We start from the raw sequence: 15666 nt of genomic DNA on the forward strand, positions 1-15666 counted from the left end.
CGCTGGAGAAGGATGTTTGTATATTTCTGTCTTTGAAGTGCAGCTCCCCGCTGCTGCCTTCGGTACATCATAACACTGGACGGAGTGGATGCAGAGGACACACAGCTCAGGGCAGAGCTGTAATCAGGGAGTCCTCCAATTACAGGCCTGCCGCCGCCACCGGAGGCCCGGAATAGACCGGGAGGAGCGGCAGTGACGGGCGCAGACGGGACAGGGCAGGAGAAACCAGCCAGGCTTTATAATCGCACACGGTTCTGGTGAAAGGGCATCTCCCGCATGCAAACACTTAATACGATGACGGAAAACAAAATAAGAAGTGTTCTTAAGGTCTGTTGGAGAGGAGAAAGCGTGAGTGGCCGCCGTGTTCGGATTCGGCGTGCAAAAACCCTCCCAGAAAATGTTTACACTCATTAAAAACTTACAGATGATGGTTAGTTTCCCATCAAAGTGTCTGGTGGTGAAAATGATCATGGAACTTAATTAAGGGTGGGTTTTCTTTTTTTCCAATTAAGCCGGCATTTATTTGGTTTTCTTTAAAACACGCTCGTTTGCGCTGCTCTGTATTTAAGGAAAAGGCGCCTGGAAAGTGAAGTGAGCTTCAAAAGGGACAAGAACACACATGTCACACGGAGAAATTCACGGGCTGCTACTCACAATCAGGCCGGGAACTCCGTTCGGACCCGGGGCTCCCATGTCACCCTGGTCGGGGAGGACGGGAGAGAGAGAGAGAGAGAGAGAGAGAGAGCGAGTGAGATGAAGGCAGCGCGAGGAGCGGCGAGTTCCGCGGCTTATTGGCTCTTTTTTAAACAAACATGCACAGAAGAGTGGCTCAGTGTTCATCGCAGGTTATGAGAGGGGGCTGTGTGCATGCATGTGTTTGTGTGTGTGTGTGTGTGTGTTTCTGAGGTAAAGGTGGAGGGGCGTGCGAGCCCATCGTCCCACTGTGGCTTTTCCAAATACGCAAAAATTTATACCTCAAAAAGTTGGAGGGAGAGAAAGTTTTGGAATTCCTGATTTGTGCACGCCAATAAAACAGTTGTTACATTTTCCCTTTAAGATGAGTACATGCACGCTGGTTTTTCACAAAAAAAATCTGCTTACTTGCAAATCTGAGAGAGTAAACATGGAACTGACTGTATCTAAATGGGTAAGCCAATGGTTAAGTGGTTAGAGCATGTAGCACAACAGCATGAACGCTCCAAACACTCCCCGGCTTGACTTCCTGAAACTTCTTTAACATTACTCCATTACACCGTCTGACACAGACTGGATGTTGTAACTGTGGAATAAGTTTGTCCCAAACACTTTCAGGAACACCGCCCATGTAAGTTACTGTGCGTGCATGTTCTATATGTTTATAGGAGTCGCTTCATCATTTCAGGGCAGAGAACAGACCTTTTCATTTCATTCATTTGTATGAATATTTGAATTTTGTGCACTGCAGTTCGAGTTAGACATAAAATCATGGTTCAGAGAGACATTAAAGCCAAGCATTTCTGATAAAATACTAAAAAGTGGGTCAGTGTGCAGAATTTATTGACTTATGCAGATTGCGCCTGGCAAGTCTACAAGAGAACCTACGGTGGTGGTCTTTGAAAAACTCCAATTCCAGACAATAAAAATGATTAGATCTAGCTTTTCAAACACTTTCTACTTTTGTGCCATTTTCTTTAACGAGCACATCAAACTCCCCCCAAAAGTTTCCTTTCTCACATGCAGAGAAAAAGTGTGCAATTCTCATGTTTTGTGTGCCAACAGCTTACGGTCAGGCATCGGATGAGTTTGCACAATCTGCTTTGGAAGGTGAGTCAGGAAAGATGGTTTGTTTCCAGTTAAATTGCCAGTCAGAACGAGAACGGCCTCCAAGCACAAAAAGTGTTTAATATCTTGTTTTTCTGAGTTCTTCAAAGGAGGGGAAGTAATTACTCTTAAGAGTTTTTCTTTCTGACTGATCTGATGTGCAGCGTTGGTGAGAACGAAAGTGATTTGCCACGAAAAAAAAAAAAAAAAAAGCTAATGGAAAACATTTGAAAGCGCCCATATAAACCAAAACATGTTGCAAACTGCTTGCTGACCCATCATTTCTCAACTTGGTACAACTACTCAAAGTGAAATGCAATGACATCATTTACTATTGTTGGATATCACTTCCTAATAATAACACAGAGAGTGTGTGTGTGTGTGTGAGTGTGAGTGTGTGTCAGCGGTCGGTTTACAGCAGTGAATGAAAAATGATGCATTGAAATAGATTCCTCGCTCCTCAGAGGCTGCAGGGTTTTTTTTTTTTTTTTGGAGAAGAGTAACATAATCTGCACCGGAGGAAGTCCCGGGACGAAATGAATGAATGAAGGAGCAGTAAAATGGACCCAAATCAAATTCAAACAAAACAGAAAAGCAGAGGAGAAGTGCTCTGCCGCCGGATGATTTAACCAGGAAGTCGCAGCACTAAAACACCGGGAGGGTGTGCGAGGTTGGCTCTGTATCGAGAAGCGCGTGACATACCGGCTCTCCATCTGGTCCAGGTGGTCCTCTCTCCCCGAAGTCCCCCGGAAACCCCTGAGAACAAAGAGAGGAACTTTTATGTTTGTCTGGCACAAAATCAGACGGCCAATGAAGGTATGCCCTGCTGCTTATACTGTCTGCTTTATGAACACAGCCAGGAGTCGCTTCGCGGCCACCTGGTGGAGACAGAAAGCCGGAGCTGCAGCACGCTCAGCTCAGACAGGAAATTTACTTATTTATGCATTTAGAATGAATAAAACACTGCATTTTTACTTCAGTTACGTTTGGTTTAAGGCAATAAAAGCTTAACTGTAAGATAAAATATCTTTACATATAGTATATGTACATAGTCTTTACATATAGTCTGTACATGTCGTAACTGTTACATAGTTCAGAAAATGAGAAAACTTTTTATCTCTTTCTTCACATTAGAAAGAGAATAAACAATACATCCTCTATTAAAGCTTTCTGACCCCCCAGAGACGACCTGACTCTCAATCTGTGCTCTGATCACATTATGAATCTCACTCAATTCTCAAAACTCCAGAACTCTCTTTATACTCAGTTATTATCATAATTCACAGACTCATGACTGTAATAATGATAATTATTATGCTACTACATTTTATTTATCAGGGCCCTTCAGGACACTCAAGGTCACTGTACATAATCAAGAGTTAAAAAACTGTTTAAAAAAATATCACCTGTTTCACCTGAACACAAGTGACAAGAAAACAAAAGGGTGAAGCTAAAAAATAACCTAAAGCACATTATAGGTGAAGGGTGGTGGTTGGATCACAGTGGATTTGTGATTGTTGTAGCAGTACTGTGTTTAAATGTAAGATGATTGAGCAAATACTCAAGTTTGAAATATTCAAATTTCCTCAATAAAGCAGTATTTTGGTGTATTTGTTATTTACACTTTAAAATGACCAACATATAATCAACAGCTATACTTTTAAAAATATGTCAAACTTTGTAAAATTCATGCTCGTCTAATAAAACTGCTTTTAGTTTGACTGATCATGTGTCGTATGGCTGCTGTTGACACGTGGTTGAAAACTATAAAAAGTAATGCTTTGAGTGGTTTTGCAGAACAATACTGTGCACAATTTCATTTGTGTCTTTAACAACTTGATAAGTAAGAGTAGATGTCCAAATACTGCTGCAATAACAAAAATATGCCATCTTTTCTTTGAGAGAGTCTGTTTACCTTCAGCACTATAAATACTAATGTCTTTAATTACACAGATAAACACACAAAGCACACTTTTACAACTGTTACACAACCGAGAGTGTTCCTACGGCCATTACAACAATCTCAGTGAGTCAAATATAACGAAACTATTTGAAATATGGACAAAATTGGAGCATAAAGACCTCATTAAAAGCATTAAATCTATCAGCTGCGGGGCGTAGCTGCTCCAGCTAACTTAAATGCCACAAAGGCGAGCGCGGGGCCGAGCAATTATTCTGTCCATTTAGCAGTAAACGAGGAGCTAATGCGAGCTTTGCTAGCAGTCAGCGGCGCTGCAGAGCAGAAACCACATCTGCGTAAAGCGAAAAGGTCGAGACAGTTTGAGGCCGAGGCCTTTCAGAAGCGCTGCTAATGGGTAGGTTCTGCTATTCTGGCCTCTGTGCATTGTTTCAAAATGCTTATTACCGCTACCTCCACAAAATGTCGGCTATTTCTGTACAAGTACAGGCGGTTTAGATACACAGCATGTATATTTATTTTAATCTACGGCTCAGCTCAGAAACACTGAGTAAATGGCCTTCTCTGTATGCGTTGGGAGTTTATTTTTTCAAAGAAAATCACTTGGGAGAGATTCTGACTTTATATTCAAACTTGTTCACCTCGTCTTGAACCCAGAGAAGCCTAGAGAAAGGCCACTGAGGTGATCAGAACTGCAGTAAATGCCCTAAAAAAGTGGCTTTATGTCCCTACTAGGCGTCTGGAGCAGCGCTGCACCAGCGATTCTCCCCAAAACAACTTTCACATTAAAGACGGGTCAAAGGGACGCATCAATCTGCTTTACGACGGCGAGAAATTGAGCATACAGGGGGAAGCACTACGAAGGGAACGGCGATCCGTGAAGCATGACAGTGAGCCAACAGAACTGAATCACACATCTGTCGGCAGACAGGCAGACACACACCGGACAAATGTGGGAATCCAAAGTTAAAAAGAAAAAGGGGTTTTAAAAAGTCGTGTGAGCGTTGACTGTATCTCTGCCTGTGACATGATCTCAAACAAGCCTGTTCTTCGACATCAAACGGGATCAAACTGCCGCAGCGCTCACTGGCAAAACCCGAGCGATGGATCTGATAAAGGCAGCCGCAAAAACACACACTCACACACACACACACACACACACACACACACTCCAGCTCTGCGCAAAACAGAAAGTCAAGGTGAAACTGACAACTATTGGCAGCTCGCTTTGGAAACTTTTCACTCCATGCTCAGCTTTAGATTTATATATTACACTGCCTATGCGTGTGTGTGTGTGTGTATGTGTGTGTGTGTTTCCTCGACAGACTACAAGTGCTGTGGTTCTGGCCATTAAATTTGTTTGGCTGGGGTTCATCTGGTTCTTCTTTCTCCTCCATCAGGGAGGAGAGGACTGGTCTCCCAGGGACCATCTTGTCAAGTGTTTTAACTTTCCATTTTTTCCCTTTAGGAACGCTGGAAGCAGGAGGATGACGATGAAGGAGATGGATGCGTTTTCCAGCAACAGGTTGGTTAAAAAAAATAAAAAGTCCACTTGTAGATTCTGAAATCATCTAAACTCCACAATGCTTCTGCTGTTCTCTAGAGCCGTCAGTCTTTTATAGATAATCTACTACAACTGGCGTAGTTTTCCTTTCTCTCTTGCAAAAGCTGCTTCCAACAAGCAGAAAGAAGCCAAATTATGAAGGCAGAACTTCAGGAGTTCTGGGGAAAGTGGACGGTTTCGATGCTAGGTGCGGGGGATAGGGCTGTGAAATACGTCATTTTGTAAATAAAGTGTCAAAGTAGCATAAATTCGAACAAAAACATAATGCGAGTCAAAACTTTACAACTGTTTGTTTTAGTAAAAACTAATGTGAGGAATGTAAGCAAGGAAAGCACATGATAATAATTAATTAGATGAAATAATATGTACAGCATGGGTGTCAAACATAAGGCCCATGGGGGGGAAAACTGGCCGGCGGGAGGCTTCAGTGCAGCCCGCCAAAAAACACCAAGCAAAACATCCTGATGAAACCGCTGATCTCTTTTCAACTGATTTCTTGTTTTGTGTCTTAGTGGACACAAAACAACACTGAGAACCGAGCGTCAGCCTCAAAGTCAGGCCGTCAGGGTGAGTTTGGAAAAACATGCACCATAGGAGAACTTTTATTTTGAAATATCACTGCATTCTGCATCGTTAAATGTAGCTTCATATTGTGGTAATTTTCAGTCGTAATTATAGATATAAGACTTTTTCAAAATGTAAACAACAAATAAACACGTTCAAAGTAAAAATGTAAACGTTATTTTGGCATATTTCACTGATCTGGTCAACTGATGTCGATCAAAGGGGGCCTGACCCCTCGGAGCAAATCACACCACGTTCGTATGACTTATTCCAAACACCCAAACATCAGTTCACTGAACAGAAGTGGCTCAATTCGCGAACACTGATTCATGAACACACACATCTAGAGTCCAGCCCTCCGTCCTGAAGTCTGCCTGATTACAGAATGACTCGACTTGTAAATCCTGGTTCTCGGCGGACGCCGACTCGCGTGTGCTCAGACTTTTTGGCCTTATTTACCGAGCAGCCAACAAGCAACAGCTGCAGAATGATCTCAGCCGTGCGTTTCGGGATTGCTCTACTCTTTTAAAAACACTCTGTCAAACTGACTTTGAACGCTACCTGACACACACACACACACACACACACACACACACAAACACACGCGCATGGCGGAATCAACGGCTTCCTTCAAATGGCTGAGCTCCATGCAGCAATGGGGGATGGGGCAAAAAAAAAAAAAAAACTTTTACTCCAACAAAAGCCTTTTTCTTGCTGCGTCCAAGACCCCGATACGTGGCTGGTGGGACTGCTGCGCTGCGCTCAGGCTGCAGCGAACCCTCCCAGAAGCCATGGAAACACTGAGCAGACTCGAACAATGACGTAAATGCAGACCTTATAAATTTTCGCATGTGTAGGTGTTGGATTCCCCGCAGAAAAGTTTCGATTCGATCCAAAAGTATTTCAGGATGGAGTACAGTAAATCAATACCATTGTCTTTCTGGAGCGAGGGGATCACCGTGCATGATGGGAATCCACCGTCCAGTTTGAGATTTGAATGCAGCGACTCTGTTTTCCCATGCTTCAGCATTCATTCAAACTCACTCTTTTTTCCCCACCACAAAATTCATCAAACGTTCAAAACATCATCTGTAAAGTATGTTGAGACAAAACTTTACCGGCCTACCCATCTTGCCCCTCTTCCCTGGTTCGCCGGCAATGCCCTAGAAAAATCCAGACAGGGGAGAAGACAGTGTGGAAGAGGAGGAAAAATAAAAAAAACAGAAAAACAAGAGAAAGTCAGACATTGAGTGAAAACAACAAAACTAAACATAGCACAGTCGCTCGATCTACAAGATCTCGTGTCCCGCTTCCACAGATGTGAGCAGCAGCTGACGGTCACATTTTTACAGTACATTGTGTAAGACTGAAGCCTCTATTTTTGCTCAGATATATGTTCGTTAAACACAAGTTCCTCCTCGAGGAAGAAAGACGAGCAACATCTGTTACGTGTGCGGCGGCGGCGGCGGCGGCGGCGTGAGTCGCGTCGCTGGCTGACATTGAGACGGGCCTTGATTACAGCCCGGCCTGCTCTGACGCAACGCCGGAGCGAAGCACAAGTAGGCTAACCGCTCCGTGTTTCAGACGCCGTGCGGGAGTAGGAGGTCTCCATGAGTTCAGGCAGTTCAAAGGCTCAGGGGGGCGCGGGTGGGGGGGGGGTTAATGCATGAATCATCATTACTCCCACACAACTTTATACAGCCGAATCCTGGACAGCTGGGGATCTTTTTATGTGTTTCAGCAACAACGGGCCGGCTGAGGGAAATGACAGGAGGGATCTCGGGGCCACGAGTTACTTTCAGCTGATCGGCGAACATTTTTGTAATTCTTAACTTAACAGCCAGCCTCCACCGTCTTCTAGCCCTGTATTACTGAGACACTTTACTTTCAGCGTGTTGCTGATGGAAGGTTGCCGGTGTTTGCTAAACCGGGATCAAGGCAGAGTTTTGAAGTGTCATGAAATTAGCTTCTCTCTCCTTCATGTAGTTCCTTCTCTGAACCTCCTAACAGAACCTCAGACTGTGAAACAGGGAGTTTTCTTCTTGCAGCCATCGGCTCTGCAGGTCTACCTTGTTTGTTGCTTTCCGTCCTTTCCTTTTGTTTCTTACTGCAAAATCCAACTAATCCAAGCAGAAAGCCTGAGTCTGTAAGAGATTTCCTTCATATGAAAGGGAGATTTCCTCCTGGTCTCGCTAAAGCTTGTTCCTGCAGCATAATTTGTTGTTTTCTCTCTATATCTTTTTTTAATGCAAAAGTGCCCCTGGGGTGAATATGTTGTACGTGACACAGACGCAGTGAATGAGCCTGAACTGCAGTGGATGTATTGGAGAGAACAGTGAAATTTGGCGTTGAACTCACTCTTTCACCATCAGGTCCGGGCAGGCCAAAAAGGCCAGGGATTCCAATGAAACCCTGCAGGAGAGGACAGGAGAGAGAGGAGAGAGGAGGGAAATGAGCGTGAATGGTTCGGATGGCAGAAGAGCTGCAGGGAAAACGGCGACTCGGGCTGGCGTTCGGACTGCGTTTCAGGGGGGTCGACGGTCCAGCATGGATAAGGTGGGCTTCCATGAAGAACCAAGCCATGAGGCAAGTGTATATGCCCATGGACTGCATGGTGCTGGCTTCCACGATGTAGTCCAAGGGCACATACCCTCACGCCAGGGATCTCTGAAGAATGCCAGGACATCACAGTGGGCTGTCAGTACAGTGGAGACACACACACAACAGAGGAGAAAACAAGCACAAACACCACAGTTCAACACCGAAAAGGAACAGTCCAGATGCGAGTCGCAGGCGAGCATGAGCGGAGAGGAGTTCACACGGCGTGGAGTACGGTGCAGAGAAGAGGGCAGAGTGTGCAGAAAGGTGGCTCAGTGAGAGCGGCAGAGGGGACTCGAATGCCTCCTTAAGACAGCAGGGCCTCATACGGAGCTTAAACAGGAAATTCCAGCCAGTGGGGGCAGGGGAGGCTTTGGAAGCAGCCAAAGGGAGCTGATAAAGGACCTTTATTGGAACGCAACATAAAAATCACTGTTTGTGTACGCCACTGTGTGTGTTTCTTTATTTGTGTACCTTAAAAGGTGTGTTTGTGTGTTGAGGCTTATCAACAGCCAGCCTTTTCAATAAGTGTGTGTTTACAGTGGCACAATGTTTACACTTCAGCTAAAGGCTTCTAACTTTAGAGAACTATTAATAGAGATACACACCAGGCCCGGTGTGGATAAATGTGTTTATGTGTGCAGAGGTGGATGCTGGTGCACCTACACACACACACACACACACACACACACACACACACACACACACACACATACACATACACACACACGTGTGCTTTCATACATGCATTCAGATGGCTGTCGCTGCACTGGAAGTGTTCATGCAGAGCAACCAGGTTTACATCACAATCACGGAATAGTGTGCAGCCTTTAAAGGAGCTGGCTTCAACTGAGATTTACAGCTTTCTATAAATACTGAGAGGTGAAAGGTCAACCTGGCAGCCCTGTCTATCAGCGGATTACTGATCCTGTCCAACATCATTCATTCAGACTTGTGCAGAGCGTTTGAAGGGATGAAGCTGACGTGGCTGACTCTCCTTACCCGCACACCTTTAGGCCCCACTGGTCCTATGGGCCCCGGTAAACCCTGGAGGAAAAAAAAAAAAAAATTAAACTTTATTTATCAAGTTAAACACCTGACTTGGAGCAATTTGCCCATGGCAAGCCAAAGCCTACAACTCAAATAAAGACACAGGTTTTAAGAGGCCAATTGACTTAAACTGTTTATATGACATTCTAGTAAAACCCTCAAAACCTTGTCCCTCTACAGCATACTATAAACTGGACTGCAATAAAAACTCCAGCAGAGTGAAAGGACGGTTTCTGTGACTGCTGTTGTGAACATGCTGGAGTCACAAATTACTTTTTACTCTTCTTAAATACAGAAAAAATATTCCGACCTCTCCGCTCAGCATTTACGCATAAAGTCATCTGCTGGGTTTAACCTAGTTCCGCTCTGCTCTGCCTCCTGAACACAACTGTACCAGTCACAGCAGAGGATTTACTGCACCTGCCTGCCAGGATAACCTTTGGCACCTGGGCTTCCGACTGGACCCAGCTCTCCCTGCAGGGAGAGAAAGAGAGCGACAGAGGGGAGGGGGGGCGGGGAGGAAGAGAGGTGGATGATCAGAATTACCGTAATGCAAACACACACACACACACACACACACACAGAGAGAGAGAGAGAGAGAAAGACGGAGCAGGGGAGATGACACACGGCCAAGTGAGTCAGGTATGTACACCTTTAACCCTTTAGGCCCTGAAGCAATACGAGCACAGCTCTCCTCTGTCAGCCACGTCCGTGGTGAGAGAGTCAAGACCTGCAGAAATACAGGTGAAAAACAATCTAACGTCCAAAATGTATTGATGCAACATGATATGGGCATTTATTTTATCAGTTTCCTAATCTAAAGTCAGGTTTTCATGGAGGAGATGCACCTATATCCTTCTGCTCGATGCTAAAACGTGTATGTTTCATACAGTTGTGTTGATTTGAAGGATCATATAAATGTATTGTGGAATTTTATTATAATTTAAGAACATAAGAAGAAATAGAAGCATGAAACACACATGTCGAACTTGAGCATCTCACATAGGTACAGAGGTTGTTTAGGTGTTCATATAGTTAGGTTCTTGTGTATTTGTTGGATACTACAGCTGCTAAAAGACTTTTTTTTTTCCTCTCCACACACTTCAGATGTGGTCTGTGTACACACTGCAGTCGCTAATTACAAGTTCAGTTTGGGTGTGTGTGTGTGTGTGTGTGTGTGCAACCATCAGAAAACATAACAGAAATGCACAGAGGCAGGTTGTGTCCGAAGCCCGCAGTGCACGAGCGTCCGTGTATAAGTTCCTTTGACGCGCTCTGGCCGTGCGGCCGTGCGCGCTCTTTCCCTCTCTTGGATAAATATAGAGCATAATGCTGCCAGTTAAAAGCAGACAAGGATTTGGCAGAGTCTGGACCTTTTGACTGCAGCCGCCGCCGCCGCCGCCGCCGCCGCCACAGCAGCGAGGAGCGACTCTGAACACGGCCAGCGGTTTATTACAGTAACAAAGAGTCATCGGCGCGTTTATGCACACCAGCTGGGTTCTGCTTCCAATGAGCGGAGAACACGCAGTGCCAAACGGCTGTGCTTAACACTCAGTCAGTAGTGCTACGGTGACTCAGACTCGAGGCCGGAGCTGTGGTCATCATCCTCATCCTCATCCTCATCAGCATCAGCAGCACTGTGGGAAAAAGGGGGGCGTTCGAGGATGGACAGAGTGGGAGGACATAACGGTCCTTGTTCTCCGCCGTGCGCGGTTCGGAGGAACTCCCTCGCCTCAAAACATCACGGTGGAGATGGGGGGTTTACTCTCGACTGAGCGGCAGTGAGGAAAAGGTTCCACTCTGCTTTCCATGAGTAAGGCCTTTTCCTAACACAAACAGCAGCGGGAGCGGGCCAGACTGAAAATAGCTCTGCGTGTGGAAGGGATGCTCCGCACTTTAAACAGTCCCCAGCCATGTTTCCGCCCACTTAGCCAATAAAAGAGTCTATTGAGAAGGATTCTCTCTGTTCAAATAAAGAATGGCAGATAGAGGAGAGCGTAAAACAGAACAGAAGTCATGGAGCTTCGGTTTAACATCGACGAACAGAGTCTGAACATTAAGTGACAAGTGGCTCCGGCAGATCCAGAGAAACGCAAACAGACAAAGGGAAACTTTCTCCAAGCTGCAGCGTAACAGGCTTGAGTGTGTCACTGTTGGCCTACTTGGCTTGTTCCTCTCTCTCTTCCCTCTATTTTCTCTCTCTCTTTGGCATCGCTTTCTGATATCCTGGAGAGCATCGCTGCAGCGCAGCGCTTTTGGCCAGATGTCTGTCCTCACTAGTGCTTCATAACAGGCTAATCTAATCTGGCTGCACTGCAAGCATGCCTGGTGCGCGCACACACGTCTGCACAAAGCCCGAGAGGTCAGACGACCTGGGAGTGGCGGGTCCATCGAGGCTTTAAAGAATGAGGTGGCGAGGAGGAATTAGACATGGATGAAGACAGATTCACACAAACCTTATCAGGAGGCCAAATCCTGCAAAGCGCAGGTGAAGTGTGACGGCGTTGCATGTCAGATGTGCAAGTTTTGAGGGTTAACAGGACATAAACTATCGTACAAATCCAAATCCAACAGAGCATATAAAGAGAGAAAGATACTCACAGCCTCTCCAGGCAGTCCAGGTGGACCAGGGTAACCTTTCTGTCCCTAGAGAGGCACAAATTAGACAGAAATTAGTTATGAGATATCAACGAACGACAGCAACGTGAAGCAAACACAGGAGCGGATCTTCTTCAGTGTGTGAGAACGACAGAAAATGTTCTCAAATATGCATGTTACGGCTCTAACGGCACCAGCAGACACATCCAGTGCCACATGCGAGGAATCAATCTGCCAGTCTGTCAGGGGGGATCAGACTTTCCACTGGCTGCCGTCACAGAGTAATGGTGCTGGGGAGGCTGTGCCAGGATCACGGCATGTCGAGGATATAAATGCCTTCCTGTTTGAGTCAGATAGCGCTCGCCTCCTCCTGCATGCGCAGCAGAAAACAACAGTAAAAGACGGCCTGACTTAGTGCTTGTCTCAGGTTTTGCTGACTCCGGAAAATGCAGACCCCCAACAAAGAGAGGAGAAAAACTAAATCAAAGGGGGGTGGGGGGAAGAGACAGGCCTTCTCAGACCGCAGTTTGACAGAGAGACAGAGAGAAGAGAGAGAGAGGGGGGCGCATAAAGTAAAAACAGACAGTGAGAGAAAGGAAAGACTCCCGTTGTCCCGTTTTCCTAAACCGCAGCTCCAAAACACGGAGCCAGGATCGGTAGAGTTCCTGTAAACCATCCTTTAGCGCTGTCATCTGACGGCAGCATCCCTCTTCCCCGTCGTGTTACACGATCGCTCTCACGGGCCGAACGCCGCAATCCGGCACTTCAAGCCCTTCATTCTGCACTTCTACAGCAACAACACATTCTCCCCCTGTCGCAGATGAAATAAAACAAATAACATAACGTGCATATTTTGTAAAGTCACCATCCCAGAAATTTACATATTTTTTGCCTGTATTTATCCTTGTTTTGGAGAAGCTTTGTGTCGCACTCTCACATCGCAACGTCCGGCACGAGCCATGAAAATGACGCTACGAGGACGAGATGCTCGGCGCTGGGAGGAGAATACACAAGTACTAGGAACAAAGCAAATAGAGATGTCACCAGGCTGCGGCAACACTGCTGTGTGTTTTCCATATTTCTGTAAAAAGCCTTGTCGATGCGCAGTTCAGTGGAGAGAAGAGGGTGAAGAATTCCACCCGATAGCATTTGACGGTCACCTCCATGTGCTTCAGGCTGAACGTCGGTCTGTTTACGTGGACGAACGGCAGTCGGTTTGATTTCACCCCCTCTAAAATTTTGCCTGTTTCTCATCCAAGCCTTGACCCAACGGACGCTTTCGAGGCGAGCAGTGACCCCGGTGTGTCTCTCAGGCATTCGAACGCACGCCGACATGTGTGCTCGTACATGAACGGGAGGCGGAGCGGCGCCAACACGCATGCACGTTCACACACGGAGATGCATGCACACTCTCATATCCCATCTTATTAGATGGCTTACTTATAGTACAAACATGTGTAGCAGCTTATGTTCCCAAGCTGCACTGTGAGGTCCAGATGAAAACACACACACACACACACACACACACACACACACACACACACACACACGCGGTCCTGCGTATTAGCCCTACACTCTCGGCCTCAGCTCGACCATCTCAGATCCTTATCTCACTCATTACGAGCCTGCTAATGAGAGCGGGCATTCCCACCGGCCCGCCTCCGTTTGCAATGCCACTTGTTTAATGAGCATGTGTGTTCAATCAGATAAAACTCAGCAGAAAGCTTTTCATTTACATGGGCTCCCCGGTAGCGCCCCGCAAGCGCCGCCCCTCGCTGCTCCCGCTCGGCCCGGGTTGTGCCCCGGGGGAACGAACGCCGAGGAGCGGAATGAAAGACACAGTGTGTCTGCCGGTGACGACAGCCGCTCCGCACACACTTAACTTTCAAATGAGCGCGGACCTCGTGTCTTTTAACAACTGTGCAGAACAAATAATGAGTGTGTGCCTCCTCTGGACAGTCAGCAGGTGGAAGAAACACACCTCTCACCTCATTAATCTGGGCTTTCATCTCCCCACCTTCACACCCCTAAAACAGCTCTCCAGCACGGAGCCGGGTGATTGCTCACAGTAATCGTCCGGCTCCATGTTATGTGCCGCGAATGTACATCGTGCCTCATCGGGACAGAAAACAAACAATTTTCACAATTTTTGTTGAAATATGTCCAGCGGAAAAACGTTCCTCGTCTCAACCGTGTGTGAACCGCAGCTCCAACCCTCCTGCGTTCATCCGGGATCACTATTAAACTAGCAATGATTGCTTGTGTGTGTGTGTGTGTGTGTGTGTGTCGCTGCTGTGAAACACGCAGAGAAAATGATGGTTGATTTGAATTCTTCCATAATTACGGCGATGATGAGCGTGCACAGTTGTTAGCTCGGAGAGGAGGAGGGAGCTGAACGGAAAGTCTCTGCTTTGGAGATTCAGATTAACGTCGGATGATAAAACGCCGTGCAAAAAAACAGAACATGAGTGTGATTAACACGACGTCTCGCCCCGGCGGGGGGGAAAAGCACATTATATCAGACTATTCTGCATTCAGAAAGGGGCTCTTGTTGGGAGGACTGTGGTTTGGACGCTGTTTTAAAGGGAAATCATGCAAAAGAGTAAACAGCAGCTGCTACGAGAGTTAATTCATCGTACATTTTTTGGTTTGTGTGCCATGCTGTGTGGAAACTTCTCTGTGTCAGAGAGTCCAACCATTGCTCAACGTAAAGGCATCACGCATGTCTGAATGGCACATATGTGAAAAGCACATGTACATGCAGACTTCTTTTAAGCACGGACTCCGCGTTATGCGTCTCTGGACAGTCATAACTTCCCAAAACATTGCAGACGCACCGCTGAGTGTACATAGGTGTTGATGGATGAGATTGCAGCTGTCCAGCTTCATACTGACTTTAGAGCTACTTCCACTAAGACTCAGTCAGTCGCCGGGTTTTATGTTCAATTCGTGGAAAATGAATTTATAGATTTACCCTGAGTGTTTTCCACTATGTTCAAGATTTATGATGAGAATCAGTGATTATTTCTTTAAAACGAAGTGGGGTTAATTGACTAGATCCTTAGCAAGAGGAAGATGCTTTTCAATGTTGACATTAGCAGCTTTTAAAAGAAACTGACTGATGCTAATCAATATAAAAAGTGACGTTTATCTTTTGAATGTGAAGTAGCATTTATGCCTACATGCTGCAGGTAAAGGGGATACAGGACTAAGTCAACGTCACACAACAGCTTCAGTGAGTGCAGCGAAAAGGACAGAGAGAAGAAGTAACTCAAGAGTATCTGGTAGGAACTTAAACAATAATCGATTCATAACAGTAATCTAAACAAAGTGGTTCTCACAAATGTTTGATGGGAAAACACTCACATACACACATGATTCAGGCTCACCCGATATGCTCATGTTTACGGACTCTTGGGAGAAAGAAAAAAATCAAACATGCAATGCCAGGGAGAACATGCAAACTCCACACAAGCAGACAATGGGACTCATGGTTCTATAAGGTGACAGGAATAAGCACCTTAAAAAGGAAAACAGGAGCATAAAGTAAATCATGCAGTATTTCAACATGTGG

The 15666-nt window shown here is 45.9% G+C and overlaps 1 protein-coding gene across 1 annotated transcript in view; it reads right to left on the minus strand.

Annotated features, from left to right (window-relative positions):
- The window catches only part of col27a1a (collagen, type XXVII, alpha 1a), a 66324-nt gene that overhangs the window by 23614 nt on the left and 27044 nt on the right, over positions 1 to 15666 (minus strand). The window contains exons 8-14 of the mRNA XM_030085212.1: positions 12096 to 12140; positions 9915 to 9968; positions 9447 to 9491; positions 8205 to 8258; positions 6965 to 7009; positions 2503 to 2556; positions 655 to 699 (exon numbers count right to left, since the gene is read on the minus strand). Coding sequence (XP_029941072.1) covers positions 655 to 699; positions 2503 to 2556; positions 6965 to 7009; positions 8205 to 8258; positions 9447 to 9491; positions 9915 to 9968; positions 12096 to 12140 — 342 coding nt within the window. The remainder of the gene's footprint in view (positions 1 to 654; positions 700 to 2502; positions 2557 to 6964; positions 7010 to 8204; positions 8259 to 9446; positions 9492 to 9914; positions 9969 to 12095; positions 12141 to 15666) is intronic.

The sequence above is a fragment of the Salarias fasciatus genome, assembly GCF_902148845.1.
Source record: "Salarias fasciatus chromosome 7 unlocalized genomic scaffold, fSalaFa1.1 super_scaffold_4, whole genome shotgun sequence".
Taxonomy (NCBI): domain Eukaryota; kingdom Metazoa; phylum Chordata; class Actinopteri; order Blenniiformes; family Blenniidae; genus Salarias; species Salarias fasciatus.